At 41.2% G+C, this 16,320-nt stretch overlaps 1 protein-coding gene across 4 annotated transcripts; it reads right to left on the bottom strand.

Moving 5' to 3' along the window:
- Window positions 1-1,550: 1,550 nt before the first annotated feature.
- On the bottom strand, window positions 1,551-15,886 carry MATN3 (matrilin 3). 4 transcript variants are annotated; one of them, XM_071440230.1, is made up of 7 exons: window positions 15,706-15,886; window positions 13,074-13,643; window positions 10,305-10,427; window positions 9,760-9,882; window positions 9,095-9,217; window positions 3,844-3,948; window positions 1,551-2,051 (listed from the first exon to the last, which is right to left on the bottom strand). In XM_071440230.1, the coding sequence occupies exons 2-7, from the start codon at window positions 13,537-13,539 to the stop codon at window positions 1,996-1,998; spliced, it is 996 nt and encodes a 331-aa protein (XP_071296331.1). In that variant the 5' UTR covers window positions 13,540-13,643; window positions 15,706-15,886; the 3' UTR covers window positions 1,551-1,995. The 4 variants fall into 4 exon arrangements, with proteins under 4 accessions (XP_071296331.1, XP_071296314.1, XP_071296341.1 ...); XM_071440213.1 differs by lacking the exon at window positions 15,706-15,886 and adding an exon at window positions 15,343-15,617; XM_071440240.1 differs by lacking the exon at window positions 15,706-15,886 and adding an exon at window positions 15,192-15,209.
- Window positions 15,887-16,320: the final 434 nt, after the last annotated feature.

The raw sequence follows: 16,320 nt of genomic DNA, 5'->3' as shown, positions 1-16,320 counted from the left end.
TTTATAAGGCAATGTGCTTGATTTTTGGAACACCACTGAGCACCCAGACCTGGGTGCACAACTCTGAAATAAACAATCAGTCTCTTTTGAGTGTGTAATTATTGGCTTGTAGCACACTGGATAATAAATTCAATTTTTCTGAACAACAATATGTCCTATTTTAAACAAATCATTTATATCGTCTTGGAGTTTTACTTGGTACTCACAAAGTGAGGCAGGTGATTGCTCAGTGGAATTGAATGTAAATATTATCATTTGTAAAACAAAATGAAGTTACAATTACTAGTGCATGAATCAAAGCCTGCCCAGCTGACAGTTTGCAAGATACATCTGGCCTCCAGGACAATATTCCACTATCCTATAAAATTTTACATCTCATCTGACAACTGGCCTTAGTGTAAATAGGACTGATGTCATCCCCTCCCAATTGCCAAGAACTTGTAAAGTCTTGCATTAGATTTACAATTTGTTTATTCTTACCAATTACAGAGGCCAAGGCATACTTCTGGCCCTGTAAATGCCTGTATCATACTCATGCTTAAGCAGAGGACATGAAAGTAAGCAAAGTGCTGGATATAAAACTCCATGACTTGGAGAAATATAAAAAAAATATGCATGCACAGCACTTTGAAGAAATAAGTGTAGTATAGCCAGGATGTCCCATGCTAACTTTAATTGTACTGTAGCAAATTAATATCAGTACAGGGACACACCACAAAATACAAATCAGAGCCAAATCCAGCATTCTTGGAGGGTTTATAGTCTCATTTTTAGCCCTTACAGTTGAAGCTGTGTTCCATGTTCACTTGCGCTGTTTCGTGTTATATTCCAGCTTCACATTACTGTGCAGGCATACCTGCAGTCACACTCCCATGTGTAGTGAACATAACTGAACGTGCTTGAATGTGGTATGTGCAGGGTGTGAAACAAGTACAGATGTTGTTTCATACATCCTTGGCAAACCAGTTACCACATATGATATTTTGTATAATTATATTGCAAAGGTCTACAAAATATGTGGGATTTTTCCATTAAAAAACCCTATGGTTTTGACTCCTAATTTAAATATAATTTCTAAAGTATTTGGATGATTATAAATGCCAAGTGTATATAATTGGATTCCTTTAACAACTATTTTTTTAATTCTTAGCTTGTGTGTTTTTTCCTAAAAGCCTGATTGACACAAGTGTCAATAAAATCAGTAATGACAACAGGAAAGTCTGACTAAGAACATAAGTAAATCTTGAAGGATAAAAATATTAAATTGGAGGATTTTTTTGTTCTTCTACATTTTAAACATTATTAGTACTTGAAATTACTGTTCAATCTTTTATCTATATATACAGTTTATACAGCTTATATTACAGACATCTAAGTTTTAAAATCAAATACCTCTTTTTCAAAACATGTGACGTGGGGCAGTGTTCTGTTTATTTCTTCCATGTATGCCTCCTTTATCCTTGAAGTTTTGTTTCCTTGGGTTTTTTAAACCCTTTATTTCATAACACATGTCCTTTAGGTTGAATACAAAATAACTTCCAACATCAACGTGCATATCATATTGTATTTTATTAAAATAAGTTACAAGATTCCAACTTTCCCATTTAATTGAAAGAATGCATAGGCACATTTTTTCATTCTGCCTTGCCACTTCAAAGTTTTATATAATGTAATATACTGTATCCATTCTTTTTTTCCTGTATTTTCTTTGAAGTAAGAGAATAAAAAATGCAGTTACTACAGAAAAGCAGTATCTGCAGTAGACACTGAAGCACAGCAGGTATGAGTAGCTTCATGGCTATAAAGTGACTGTACATGAAGATCCTTAGGGTCACTGTATTTTCAAGACTCTTGTCTTCCTGAAATCTTCTTGATGTTTGTCCATAATAATTAACCACTGCTGTTTTGTAAGCTGTGCAATGAAATAAAGCTTCCTGAAAACAATAAAAAGGCTTGATTCTGAAAGATTATTTTAAAATAAAGCAAAATGATAGCTCAGACAATCTGCTGTCTGTCTTGATATGCCTGCAGCTTCTCAGACACTTCCTCTAGTGGTCAGTTGTTAAGGGCAATAAAATAGATGGCTATAAGGTTTGTTTTATTTACAGTCTTTCTCATTGTTGCATTTTCAAAAAAAAACAGTCTGGTTTCTGGGTGAGGTCAATACATGCTTGAAACAGAGATTTCCAAACATACTAGAGCTCTGTCAAGATCTGGCATCTTCCCAAATAATCTCAACAACCCTAATTTCTTATAAAGTGTTGGCTCAGGTGATACCCAGGGACGAGGAGCAGAAGGTCTCTGCCATGTTTTCCAGATTGTCTTGATAGGATGCTAGGGATAGAAATGGCCATCAAAGAATAACTTTGAAAGAAAGGCTCAGTTCTTTGTATAAAGTCTATTCCTAACTTAAACCTACAACATTCTCTTGTTTAACATGAGCTCTTGGGGCAGAAAGATTGATCTCTGAAGGACATGCTACTACTGAGATGACATTACAGGTTTAAATATCTTGGTGTTCAGATTTAACTCATTAGATTCCCTAGAATTATATATTATCATCCAGGAAAATGTGAGTTCTTCCCCTTGCTTTTCCCAGGCAGATAAACTGAACTCCAAGCACACTGCATGAAGAGGGATGTGCAATTAGATCTCATAAAAATAACTTTGAATTTATCCAAAAACTGGGAAAGTTTTGTGTCCTTGGCAGAAGTGTTTATTTGACTTTCAGAAACTTTGGCAAACTGAAAAATTCTTGTATCTATCTAAATTATGTATAAAGCTCTCCTTTTTTTTAATCTTAAATAGTCCACTCTTCCTTGATTTTGAAGCCTCAGAGATTGGGATGATAACTACAGACATAATGCTCCTTTAAATGAATTCCTATTTGAATAAGAGCACCTTTGACAAAAAAAGCCTTCAGTCTCAAAAGTTTTCAGTGAAGAAAATCTGTGACCTTCCTTGGTAAATTGTAGCAGTGATCAACCACTCTCACTTCTAAAAATTACGCCTTATGATGTACCACAGCTTGTCCAACTTCAACTTCCAGTTATTAGTTCCTACCATGTCATCTGAGGGCATTTATTTCAGCATTCAGGCCTACTGTGGTACCACAGAGATCACCACTTTCTCTTTGTTTATTGCTCGGGGTTTCTTTTCTCTCCCACGTGTTTGTGGAATGTCTGATCCGGGGGCTGACCGCGATTCCCTTCCCGGCTGCAGCCGCGGCACTGCAGCAAACGCAGCTGGCAAATCCCACCCCAGCCAGCACCTTAGGTCCCCCACGGGTACCCAGCCTGCCCAGAGCCTCCAGCACCCTGCCTTGCAGCCCTCTCATGCTCCTGCATGCCTGCATATTAACAGGCTCACACGTTTTCAGGGAAAAGAAGGTGCTTGAAAATCACTTGGGACAGTGCCTGCCCATGGAGGTGGGATGCAGAGGGATACCACAGCTAATGGGACTCTTGTCACACTGCCCGTGAAGTTGTCCCTAAAGTTTTGGGACATAATAGGAGGGCTCAAAACTGAGTGTCTGATGTAACAGTAAAAGCCAGCCACTAGAATTATGAGTTTGATGAACAGTGCTTGACGTTCAACATGGCAGATATAATCTAGGGAGTGTGGGCATATGCATTTATTTTATCTGTATCATGTTGCTCTTCAATGAAATGTGAAAACATAGTGGTGTTTGCAACAACCTATCTTTTTTTCCATAATATTTCTAAAATCACCCTGAAAATACTTTCTTCCGTGGATATTTCTTCCCTGGTTAATAACAAAACAGCTGCCTCTAGAATACCAGGAAAATGCTGAATGCAGGTGATCATGTCAGAAAAAGGATATATTTTGTGGACAGAGCTTCGAGGCGTGAGGTCACTGAGTCCTGGAGGGCAGCTATGGCTTCACACTTACAGGACTCTTCAGTTACAAGACTGCTCGTTATGGCTCCTAAGAGAGAAAACAGCATTTACTATATTTACTACAGTTATTGAACATTTAGATCCCAAGAAAATTCTTGATCTTGTGGAAGGATCAAACCCACGCTGTGAGACTACAGCAAGCACTGCAAGCCAGGGCAGGTGGGAAGGAGGAGCAGCAGTGAACAGGGGCTGGTGTGTAGCCAGAGACCTGAGTGAGTCCAGGGCAGGGAACAGAGAGCTCAACTCGAGCCAAGAAGGAAGCAGAGCAGGATGTTCCTCACCTGCCTACCTGGATCCTCTACACTCTTTAAATTAGACCATTACTGAGAAAAAATAGAAATTAAAAAGGGCCTGGCTGCAGAGACCAAGCAGCCTCCCCTTCAACTTTAATTGTGTTACCCCACAAGTACTCTTGGTTTCTAACATTTGCGACATGCATGCCTAGGGAGGATGGACACAAATCCCTTCAAATGTCACATGAATATAGATGGAGGGAATTACATCATTCAAATACGCCCAAGTGAATTTATAATCTGGCAGAAAGACCCAGCAATCTAACTGGAGGAGCCAGTTAGTATAACAGGAGTTACCAATCTCTTCAGAAAGGGAAAGTGATCATTGCTATATTCCACAGTGCTTCCATTGAATCTGTTCCTAAGTCTTGAACTCAGTCTTCCAGACTTGCAGGAGACCAACCTCAGCTGTCCTCAACAATTCCTTTTTCTCCATAATTCACAGAAAAAATCAGCAATGATGACAATTTCACTGTAGTATAATAATATCAAGCATCAGTAGATGGCTGTGAGATCTTGGCTGTATGAAAGGCAATTTAATATCACCTACTCCATAAAGTAAATAAGTTAAGGCTGCACCACTTTGCTGGAGGCTGAGAACAAATGTATCAACAGCTACTGCAGCACAGGTACTGTAGTGAGTTCACCATCCACATCTGAGACTGGAATAATAAGCTTCCAAAAGCAAAGCCTTCTTCAAAGAGAGCCTACAAATACATTTTCAATAAGTTATCAAGAGGTATTACATGTATAAAATACCTATCTCTTAATAAATGGGTTTTTTTACATTACTTGCAAAGGCAACAATAGCATATTAATAATTTTTTTTCTCTAGATATATAAATGCATAGCTGATCAATGTCAAACAATGTGTGTGAGCATTGTAAAGTAAATTATAGAAACAGTAAATTATACACAAGTACATTTCTGTTTTTCCCTGGACTGTTTTGGCTTCTTTTTTTTTTTTTTTAATTGGTTTTGGTTTGCTTTGCTTTTTGTTTGGTTTTTTTTTTTTTTTTGGTCAATCATGCCATTAATACTCCCATTTTAAAAGGAAACTGCAAAATCTATGAGGTTGCAGATCTGGCAGTGCAGAAACTCATTTGTGTTAAAGCCAATGTTGAAATTGGTGTCTCCTTGATTCCACTGAGGCTGTATTTGTTCAGCTCCCCTCTTTGGAACATTCCACTGGCTTTATGGTCAATGTATAAAGAAGAGCTGTTCAAGAGTCAGCTGGAGGAAGGCCAGTTCAGAACATCACACCAACATGGTTGGTTTCCAACCAACTGCCAGTTAACTTTTTATGTCTGCATTTAAATTCTCCAATGATAGATACTGATCCTCCTTGGATTTTGTCTCTTTTAACAAAATTATTTTTCCAACCACCTCTGGCAATTGTTCAAAGGTGTTCTGAATTCTTCTACAGTCCTACTGTGAAATTGAAAGTGTTCCAGTATTTGATATTCAAAATTTGGGGATTCCTGTTGCCCCTGGGATGCCCAACAAGACACACAAAGCATGCTAAGCTGTGTTTTTACACTGCCTTTGTGGTCAAGTCCAGATCAACAAGGAACTATTTTTGCAGATGGTGTTTGTCTATATCCACCAATTTTATAACTGTGCTCTTACACAGCATCTTCAGCCACTTGATGTGATGGCAGGTGATTCCCACTGTGAACCAGAGGTACAGCTAGGCAGCTCTTGAGGTCCCTTCCTACCCAACTTAACTTTGGATTCTACATCAAACTGTGGAGACGTTCTGCCAACACTTGATCCCAGTATTGCCCACCTGAAAACAGTTGGTGAGTTCATTCTTTCCCCACTGAGCTCAGAGGAGATGCCAAGGATGCAAGGTTCAGCATTGCAGCAGTTCTAACCTGAGTATTTGTGTTCCTCTGGGGACCCTCCAGCCATTCTCCAAATGCTGGTAGGCAATGGAGACTCACATCCCTGAGACAGATGCCCCAGAACCCTGCTTTCCCAACACCCCCAATTATTCCCATTTCAGGAATGCAGAGTGTATTTTTAAATACAGCGAGTCCTTCAAGGTGTGATGACAACATTAAACTAGCTTTAAATACAGCAACTGCTAAAACTAAAGGAGAAGAACCAAACTAGCTCAAAATATTGTGGAAAGAGGTATAAAAGAATGAAAAGGGATTATACTTCCTGAGAGCTTGTGAGTTGATAGACCATTTCTCAAACAGATTAAAGATGTTTAACACATTAAAAAGAGGTGCTTCAATAAATAAACATATTCAGGAAAAAATCCAAATATTAAGTTATTACTTGAGCATGTTTTGTCATCTGAATTTAAGATAAAGCCTCCATAGCAGTCACAGGTCTGTGATCACTCACACAGATCTGCTGCCAGTCATAGGTTCCTGGTGCACCACACCAGTTCACACAGGATGTGCTTTGGAGAAGCAGTTATCCAAAACTAAGATAACATTTTTTAATTCTTCCCAATGGCAATGCTTTTCCATGCTGGGAGCCTCTCCTCTATGAATCTTATCAGGGACTGCTGAGATGTGTAACTGATCTCACCTTGGAGCAGCAATTGTCTTACTGGGGATTAACACATTAATTAATGCAAGGGATACCTCAGAGCTTGCTCCCTCTGACCCAGCTGTGAAACCCCACCAGATGTGAGATGCCACATCAGCTCCAAAGGCACACTAGGAAAGGTTTCCAGTATGCAATAACTTTACAGTAAGCAGACTGGGAAGGAAAGAAACACTTCTGAAATTGTTCTATTTTTACTGTAACACGAAGTCACTGAGAAGCTAAAGAAAGGAACAGCAAGATGAAATTCAGGCTGGAGGGGAGGACATCACCTCAAACTGTCTTGCATGGTGGTACACACATTCCACAGTACTGCAAAGTGTGTGACTAACAGCTCTTCTCAACAATTTGTCAGTTCTTCGTTTGCTGAATATTACATAAATTAGGGAAGGCCTTATTTATAAGTTGACAAAGACTACATGGGGAGTATTTACTAACATTGTTCCATATAAAGTTCTTTGTGTCTCTGACATTTGCTCAAGTGGGCAAGGCAGAGTGACACAGAACTGTTTTTTAACACCCAAGTGCAGGTGTAAGCTCCAAACTTTAGAGAATATCAACCCATATCCAAACTTTAGAGAATATCAACCCATATCCAAACTTTAGAGCTGGTCACAGTGATTCCCATTAGCAAATGTATCTTCATTTGCATTCACACCAGGATGTTTTTACTGCATGTCAGCACACTGTTAACCAGAGCAGGGTGCACAGAGCATGTTTTTATCTGACTATCAACGTCACAAAATTAGTAGGAAATTTTGGAATACTGGCAACGCTTTTGTGCAGCTGTAACAGATGGCATAAGGAATGGAACTGAAAGTGAAGAAGTTACAAAACAATTATCCAACAGAATTTCAGAGAACAAATATCTTGATTTTAAGAGACTATTTGGCATTATTTCAGCTCTAATTGAGTTGGAGAAGACACTGTTTTATGGAGTGAAAAGACCATAAACAGAAAAGTATATGTGGCTGCTAAAAAAGATGTGACACCCACTGCCAGTTACAAAGTGGGCACTTTATGTGTGAGGCTGCTGTTTTCTGCCAAATTTAACACGTCAATTCTGAAAGGGCACGCTGAGAAGGAGTTCCTATATTTGGATATCTTTGCAGTAAGAGGGCCCAGCAAGGCACAAGAAAAAATAAAGAGTAGAGAAAGAAAGGAGAAGGGAAAGGAAGCAAAGGAAAAGAAGAAAAAAAAGGAAAAGGTAAAAGAAAAGGGAAAAAAAGACCCTCTCCCAGACCTAGACTATTTTTGCATCATTTAAATGAGATTCAAAAGGGAAAAAAAAGTAAGCATGTGAAGAAAATAATTTAAAGTTTGAGTAAGCAGAAGGAGAATCAGGGCTATGAAATGAGGTTTGGGATTAGACTCCCAAAGGAGAGGCCTAACTGAATTTACATTCCATTACATGTTTATTGCCTCTCTGTAATGCCAGCTAAGAGCTCATCCTAAGCACCATATTTACAAAATCAGCTCCTAACCTAGGCAGGAAGAAATACTGAGACCCTCTGGCTTCACCTCTTTGAAATGTGAGACGTGTGACTTACCTTGAGAGATTTGCCCAGGAACTTCCTGAAACTGGAAGCCTAAATCCAACAGTTTGTCACACAAAATATAGGAAGGAAAGGGATTATAGTGGAACTGGGGGAAAAAAAGGATTTTGCCTAAATAAATCATGAGACATCCAAAGAAATTCAGAGTGAAGATCAAACCCTAATCAAGTGAAGATATTATAGAATAGATAACAATTTGTAGATAATATATACTTATGTGTACATCCCTGAGTACCAGCTACATCTATGCTCTTGTTCTCCACAAGAGACCAGCACTGAGAAGGAACATTTCCCTCCATCTTCTAGAGCCTTAAGGCTGGAATATTTTTAAGGTCCAAACACATCCACCAGAAAGAGCAATCACACTCATGATGATACAGACTACAATCATTCTTCCAGCACAGTCCATGTTCTCCCTCATCTCATTCCCTTGTGCTGCTTTACTGCAGATTTTCTGACAGAAGTGGTCCAAATCACATACTGGATATGGCAATTCATGCTCCATGGGTATGAAAATACTGTGAGGTCCTCAAGGAAATGCTAAATGGCATTTTAATTTTAACCAAATACAACCTTCACACTACTGCAGAAGAGCCAAGGATCTCATTTTACTACTGTACGTATGGAAAAACAAAGTTGCCCTGAGTTTTCAGGAGTTGTACAGAAACTCTGGAATAATTTATCAGAAAAAATCAATTAGCCAGATTTTTAAAAGCTGCTTGGTTTTAGTGGAACACATTTTTCCTTAATCAGATCTTACCTGAGCAAGTCTTCTTGTCTGGATTCAGAGTGTATCCTTCATAGCAGCCACAGCTGTAGGATCCATCATTACTCAGACAGACTTGGGCACAGTCATGCCTCCCAGGTGCACACATGTCCATGGCTGTGGTGAGCCATGGTTTAGGAAAGAAACCTGTTAATCTCTCCCAGATACTGTTTTAAATGCTCAACATTTTAAATTATAATTCCCTTATGATTTAACCAGTGTCCTACTACATTATTATATTATGCTGCAGACAGGTGAATTCAGTTATTAATTATTTAATGGAGGAGGCAGATACTGCAAGACATGACTACACCACATCTCATGCAGTTCTGTCTTTCATCAGCAATTCCAAGAGTCTTGTACATCCCCAGTGAGGATGAAGCTAAAAACCCCCACGAGATGAGCAATAACCTGCCCTGTGTCAGACTAAGCAGCTAAACAGTGTTTATGGAATTCTGTGAAGAATAAACAAATAAAATAAAATGGTAGATAAGTGCAAAACTGCATTTTCTAATCAACAAATGTAAAGAATAATGCAATGTTACTGTTATTGGAAACAAGGAAAAGACTTCAGCTGAGTTCTCATTTTAGGGTAATTCACAGAAAACATGTCCATATCTCTATGAGTTTCATATAATCAAGTAGCCTTTAATTCTTACCTGAGCAAGTCTTTTTGTCTGGATTCAAGGTGTAGCCTTCATAGCAGTCACAGACATAGGATCTGTTGTTACTCACACAGATCTGGTCACACTCGTGCCTCCCAGGTGCACACAGGTCCATAGCTTGGCAGGCATGTTAGAGACAAAACTTATTGTTAATAACAAGCAGTTTGGGATGGAGTGCACACTCCTATTTTTAAATAAATTTTGATTTGGAATCAGCTCAGAAATGGCAATAGTAATTGAAGGAATTAGAACAAGTGGTAGGAGAAAATATCTATAGTGTCTACATTTGGAGACTTTGTTCCAGCATCTGGCCCTAATGAATGGATCTGTAGGCACAATAAAAAGGACAGTGATAGAATCAAACTACATCTCACCATTACTTGCAGCTGAGTTTTATTTATTATTCATGTCTAGAATTCTTATTGAAAAAGATACATGTTTGTTGTTTCAACAGAAGCAAACAAGTAGCATCTCAAAACCACGAATAGTGGTTTGGTTTTTTTTTTCCTAGTTGAACTCATTATCCAAAGGAATAATACCTGAGCAGGTTCTGTTATCTGGATTCAGGGTGTATCCCTCATAGCAGTCACAGAGGTGGGATGCCCCATCACTCACACAGAGCTGCTGGCAGCCGTGGCTCCCCAGGGCACACACGCTCACAGCTGCAGAGGGCAGTGACAGGGAGCTACTTCAGCCACCCCGGAGGACAGGAACAGGCATTACTCATTCATGCTTACACAAGTACATCTTGCACTGTTTGCTGGATTACTGGTAGTAAATGTCAGTGCAGTGTTCCTGTCACAAGTTACAGACCTCCTTTGCAGCACTCCATAGCCAGGAGAGAGAGGCCATAAACGGCAGGGAAATAACTCGTTACCTGAGGTGGCAGGGGAAAAGATGAATTGAAAATGAGATGGTTCAACAAGGAGAGATATTAAGCATTCAGTAACATTACACAGGAACTCAGCCATGAAAAGCTCTTCTGAGTCTTTGTATGCAATTCCTTTCTGTTATGGGGAAGGGAAGGGAAGGGAAGGGAAGGGAAGGGAAGGGAAGGGAAGGGAAGGGAAGGGAAGGGAAGGGAAGGGAAGGGAAGGGAAGGGAAGGGAAGGGAAGGGAAGGGAAGGGAAGGGAAGGGAAGGGAAGGGAAGGGAAGGGAAGGGAAGGTTTTACCTGAGATTTTTACTTAGATTTGTAGTTACTAATTAGTATTATTGTGGGTATGGACTACTGGTAAAATCAATCTCCAAAGCAATACTGGTGAGATAAAAAATCAGAAGCAAGAGAGCTTAAACCTTCTCATGTGTTTCTGAAAACAAGGCAATGTGGCAACAAAATGGCAACATTCCCATTTTCTAAAACAAGGAAGATTTAGAATTCTTCTAAAAAAGGCTGATAGAGTTGTCTTGTCTTTACATTTTACATGAAAAAAATCTCTGGGTGATCTTTTCAAGCATAAGTGAGAAGCTTAGACTCAAATAGTCAGATTTTTGTGGTAGGAAAGTCAAACGTCCACTGACTTGGACAGCTACTCAAGGCTAAGACTTTTCCATCTCTGGGATGGCTTCATGCTGAATAATGCTCTCAGTGCATCAAGAACTTGATCTTAGCCAACTGTTTTTCCCCTGAACAATAATTTCCCTGTTTTCAGTTCACCCTGCAAATAAATTAATTGCCTTGGTCAAAGTGAAAGAAAATCCTAATTGCCACTGGTGAGTCCAGATTTCTGACCAAAAAGCACTCTGGAGCTGTAAAGAGACCCAGTTTACCACACTGACTTAAAAGACCCTCTTAGATTCATTTGGTTTATAGGAGTCTTTTTAAAGACTGTTTTCCTTCACCCTGTTATTTTCACGAATCCCAGATTCTGGCAAACTGCACGCAAGCGACTCAGAGTTCCACTGGAAGTGTACATGTGTGAGCTCTCTGATTTACCCTCCAGCCTTGCAGGGGCCTAATTTCTATGCTACAGCACAATAAACAGTTTATTCCTAAGAAATTCCTAAGAACAAGAGATTTTTCTTTGCTGCTATGAAAGGGCTTGGTTTGGTGAGAACATAGTGGACACGAGTGCTGTGTTCACAGCACACGTACCTGTCCAGCCGGGTGGGCACTTGTGAGGGTCTGGTCACACCAGCAGCACAATATGCTGTCAAGCCAAACCTCAAGGCATTTCCTATGCTAATTACTGGCAAAGTGTCCTGTCTACAGATGGTCTTACACAATTATTTCATACCTAGAGAAAGAGGTTTATTCACTTAAAACATACTCAAAAGGTGTAGTGGTCATTTTTAGTAAGGCTCTGAAATAACAAAAGTAACAGACTGCCAACCAAGTTCCCAAGGAAGTGGCTATTATTTTAATTCTTTTACAATGTCATTTATACCTACTTTACCTATTATTTGCTGGAGATTTATTTTAAAGTAAATTTCTTAGAAATTCACTAGAAAAATCTACTTTGCACAAGTTTTTTAATTGTCAGAAAGTTGTATTTTGATTTTTGTGAGTAGGGCTGTGTCACAGCTATCTATAGGCAGTTCTAAATACTCCAGATGATCTTTTTTCCCTGTAAAAGACAGTAACAGCCCACTCTGGCCTAGCATTGTTAGGGGAGTTCTAGCCTAAACCAAATACATACAGCATTTTTTGAAGATCAGCCCTGAAAAAGCAAAGCTAATTAATCCCATCCCACAGTTCCTTGTCTAAATCAAGTTGCAGAGAAACAGAGGGAGATGTGAGCCTGGCACACTGGAAAAGCCCAGCAGTGCCTAAGGAGTGAAAGCCTGTCCTGAGATGATCTGCTGCTGCATTTGGGCACTTTATCCTGCACCAGATTGCTCAAGCCAGTGTGGTGGTAACCTGCCACGCTGATTGTCCTGCTCTGAACCTACAGGGAATCCCTTCAGCTCCACACACCCACCCTCCTGGCTTCCCAGTGAGATGGAAAAAGAAACGAGCAGCCTGCACAGCTCTGGTGTACCTACAGTAATTCAGTAAATATATACAGTCAAACCTTGTCCAGATTGCTGTGATTTCTCTTTCTCTCTAAATCTGACCAACTGCACAAGGAGGTTCACGCGAGTCAGGTCTGTTACCTACATTACACTAAGGTCACTATTCAAAATGAAAAGGCCATTACTTGGCCTCCACTGAAAAAGAGGGTTGGCTTGTTTGCCCAACGGATGGTAAAGGATGTGATTTAGATGTGATACATAACACTTCTGAAAAATGTCTTTCTTACGGAGTGCAACCACAGCAGCAGTCAAAAGGAGCCGAGTTACACTGCTCTCTTGGACTGCTCCTCTTACCACAGAAAGTCTCCCTGAATCTGGATGTCAGCTTTTCGATCACGCCGTAGGTCTCCACATAGAAGACGTGTTCATCCAGGGGCTCGCTGGCCATCATCCTCAGGGACTGCACGTCTGCCCGGCCCACCCCGACCGCGTAGATCTCGATGCCGGCCGTCCGCGCGCTCGCCGCCACACCTTGGACCTGGTCCTGCGGCCGTCCGTCCGTCACTACAATGACCACCCTGGGGATGCTGAAGGTTGCTGGCCGGGCGCCCATTTCCTCAGTGAAGACTTCTTCCATGGCAGTTTGGATGGCAAGGCCGGTCATGGTGCCAGCAGACAAGGGCGCAATGCGGGACACAGCCTCCTTCAGAGAGGCTTTGTCAAAGTGGGTCCGGAGGGGAAACTCCACCTTGACAGTGCTGGCGTAGTTCATGACAGCCACGCGCGTCGTTCTTTCACCCACATCCAGGGTATCGATCATTTCTGACAGGAAGAGTTTCACTTTCTCAAACTCTTCGGGTCGGACGCTGCGGGAGCTGTCTACGATGAAGAGGAGGTCTAGAGGCCGGTTCTTACAGGCGGTGTCTGCCAAGAGGGAAGGAAAATGCTGCAGTCATCTCCCACACGGGACAGGAGCTTCACCCAAGGGCAGCGAGTGCTGTCATGGCAAACTACTCCTGCCACATAATGCTGGTGATTCTTTATAAAGAGGCTTCAAATTATAGTGAGCAACATATTAGAGAGCCGTAAATATTAATTTTGACAAGTAATAAATAACTGGGTTTTTCTAAGCATTAATAGATAGGTGCACATTTGAGCGCTCAAAATGTCTAACGATCCTTGAAACAAAGGGTGGTGGTTTTCATGTAACAGCCAACAAAGAAATGAAATAATTATATATAAATGTATTTACTGTTTATTTTCATAATGCTTGAATTCCAGTTTTTATAAGATAAAGAAATAAAATGGCAAAACATCTGACTAGATCATATAGGGAATGGATCATAATATATTTTTGGATAGTAACAATATAAACTGCTAATCAGGAATTATTTCTTGTTTGTAAATCACAATCCAAAATACACAACCAGAACAAATAAAGGCCAACCAGGAAAAAGACACAAATGATGTTGTAAAAAGGCTTCTCTGGAAATTGTTATTGTTTATGGCTTGTAGAGCAGAGAGAGAAAAATGAAATTACTCATGAAATAATTTTATATGTAAAAATAAACATTTACACACACATTTCCAAAGTTCCTCACTGCCATATAAATCTAGACAGAAGCAGAAAAGCCATAGCCTAGATCAGAGACAAACATCACCTCTAGGAAGACAAAAACCAATCAAGACAGTGACAGCAGGCAAAGGAAATGCCCCCTCCCTGTCCTGATATACCACATCCTGACACAGACAGTACCTTGTACTTAATTTATACCATCAAGGCTGGATTTGCAGCTGAAAAATGGGGAACCCAAAACAAGAGTATTTCTATAAAAGAGACATCCTGGCTCACCAGTGCATTAAAAAGCAAAATATGAGGTGTTCAGTTTGAATTCACACCTTGAGGGCTGCTTTGGGAACCTGACCCACCTCTCCTGGCTACTATCAAGGTGACTTTTATTATTCTGTTCCAGCTGAAATTTTAAAAAATCTTCACAAGTATCTTAAAAGTAGAGGTGAGAACAGCACTTTTTTTTCCCCAAGACACTAGAAACCTTTTTTTCTAATTCAAGTGAAAAGAGAGGGAAAAAAAGAAATTGCACAAATTCCCTCAGGAAGCACAGCAGCATAGTTGATTTTGCCTTTGGATGGAGTAATAGACCAGCCGAATCTAGGTGTCAAACCACCACACCACCCAAGCTATATTCTATACAATTCTATATTCATCCTGTAACTCAGTTTCACTCAGTTTCGCCTTTGGGAAGCTGAAAAGAACATGAAGAAATGTTAGTGCATGCATGCGTAGTTTAAGACATGAAGGAAAAAAAAAAAAAGACAAGGTTTGTCCAAAAAAAAAAAAAATAAAAAGAAAGAAAAGAAAGAAAAAAGAGCTAGTGAGCCAGTGGAGCCAGTGGCCAGTGCAGTATTTGTAGGTAGAAAACTTCCCTTTTTTAGATTGAAAAGGAAAAAAACCTTTTCAGTAACCTGGTCCTTCCGCGAGTCTGAAATAAAGATGTTTCGAGCAATGAGCGCAGGCAGGGAACAGCTACGCGGGGTTCAGGTAGGGAAGGGCTGCGCGGAGCGGCAGCGGTACCTGCGGAGCGGGCCGGGCCCGGTGCGGTACCTGCGGAGCGGCCGCCGGGGCGCGGCTGCCGGCGCGGGCGGAGCGCGGGGCCCTGCGGAGCCGCGGGCAGCGGCGGCAGCGCCAGCGCCAGCGCCAGGCACCAGCGCAGGATGCCGAGCGCCCGCCCCATGGTGCTGCTGCCGCCGGGCCCATGCCCGCCGCGCCGCCTTTAAAGCTGCCGGGAGCGGGAAGGGGGACGGGACAGCGAGGGGGCATCGGCCGCCCCCGCCGCCTCCTCCGCAGGGCGGGCCGGGGACCCTCGCTCCCCCGCCCGGACGGGCGCTCAGCACCGGGGAGAGAGACGGGGCGAGGATCAGAGCTCCTCGCTGGGAACGTGCGGCAGGGCCGGGGCGGAGCTCAAACCTGGGCGCAGCTGACACACCGTTCCTCCTTCCAGGCTAATTTTGCATTTCAGCCTCCAGGACAATAGTTGCAAAGAACGGGAGAAAAGCTCCTAATGTGATCACCGAGGCACAAGGAACTGCCAGCTCTGTTGCCAAACGTGGCCAAGGACATTTTGGCCAGTTCCTGCAGGAAGCTGCAGTGAGCTTTTGGGAAAGCACGGCTTTAGGCACAAAGGCACCCTCATCTCCAGCACAGGGAGTTAGAAGACGCGTTTGCCAAATTGTATTTCGTTGTACTGCAGTGTGAAAAATAGGTATTTTATGATTGGCTTTTCGCAAATTTTAAAACTAATATTGTATGTGTTATGTTAGAAAGTTGTGTTAATTTTCTTAAGTAGTGTGTTAAATATAGTTTTAGGTTATAACATAATGTTAAAATAGAAACTATGTAAGATACTTTTTTAAAGAAAGGACTCGCACCGAGATAGCAGCCACAGGACACCTAAATCTTTCAGAGAAAAAGAATTTATTGCTCACTTATCAGAAGAAAAGAACTTCTTCCCGCCTTGCTCAGGCATGAAGACGCCGTCAGGAGTAAGAGGAAGAAGTTGACACTGATCAGACAGAATCCTTT

This window comes from Agelaius tricolor, unplaced genomic scaffold (genome assembly GCF_023055355.1).
Source record: "Agelaius tricolor isolate 1412-34295 unplaced genomic scaffold, bAgeTri1.0.p SCAF_1, whole genome shotgun sequence".
NCBI classification, from domain to species: Eukaryota; Metazoa; Chordata; class Aves; order Passeriformes; family Icteridae; genus Agelaius; species Agelaius tricolor.
Note: the sequence above shows the minus strand (reverse complement) of the source record. Positions and strands in the feature narration are given on the sequence as shown.

Excerpts from the sequence above, each read along its gene's own strand:
- MATN3 (XM_071440213.1), bottom strand. The coding sequence starts at position 15,472 with ATGGGGCGGGCGCTCGGCATCCTGCGCTGGTGCCTGGCGCTGGCGCTG. Across the intron at positions 13,644-15,342 it reads CCCCGGCGGCCGCTCCGCAG|ACACCGCCTGTAAGAACCGG; the intron begins GTACCGCACCGG and ends CCCTCTTGGCAG. Across the intron at positions 3,949-9,094 it reads AGACAAGAAGACTTGCTCAG|GAGCCATAACGAGCAGTCTT; the intron begins GTAAGATCTGAT and ends TTTCTCTCTTAG.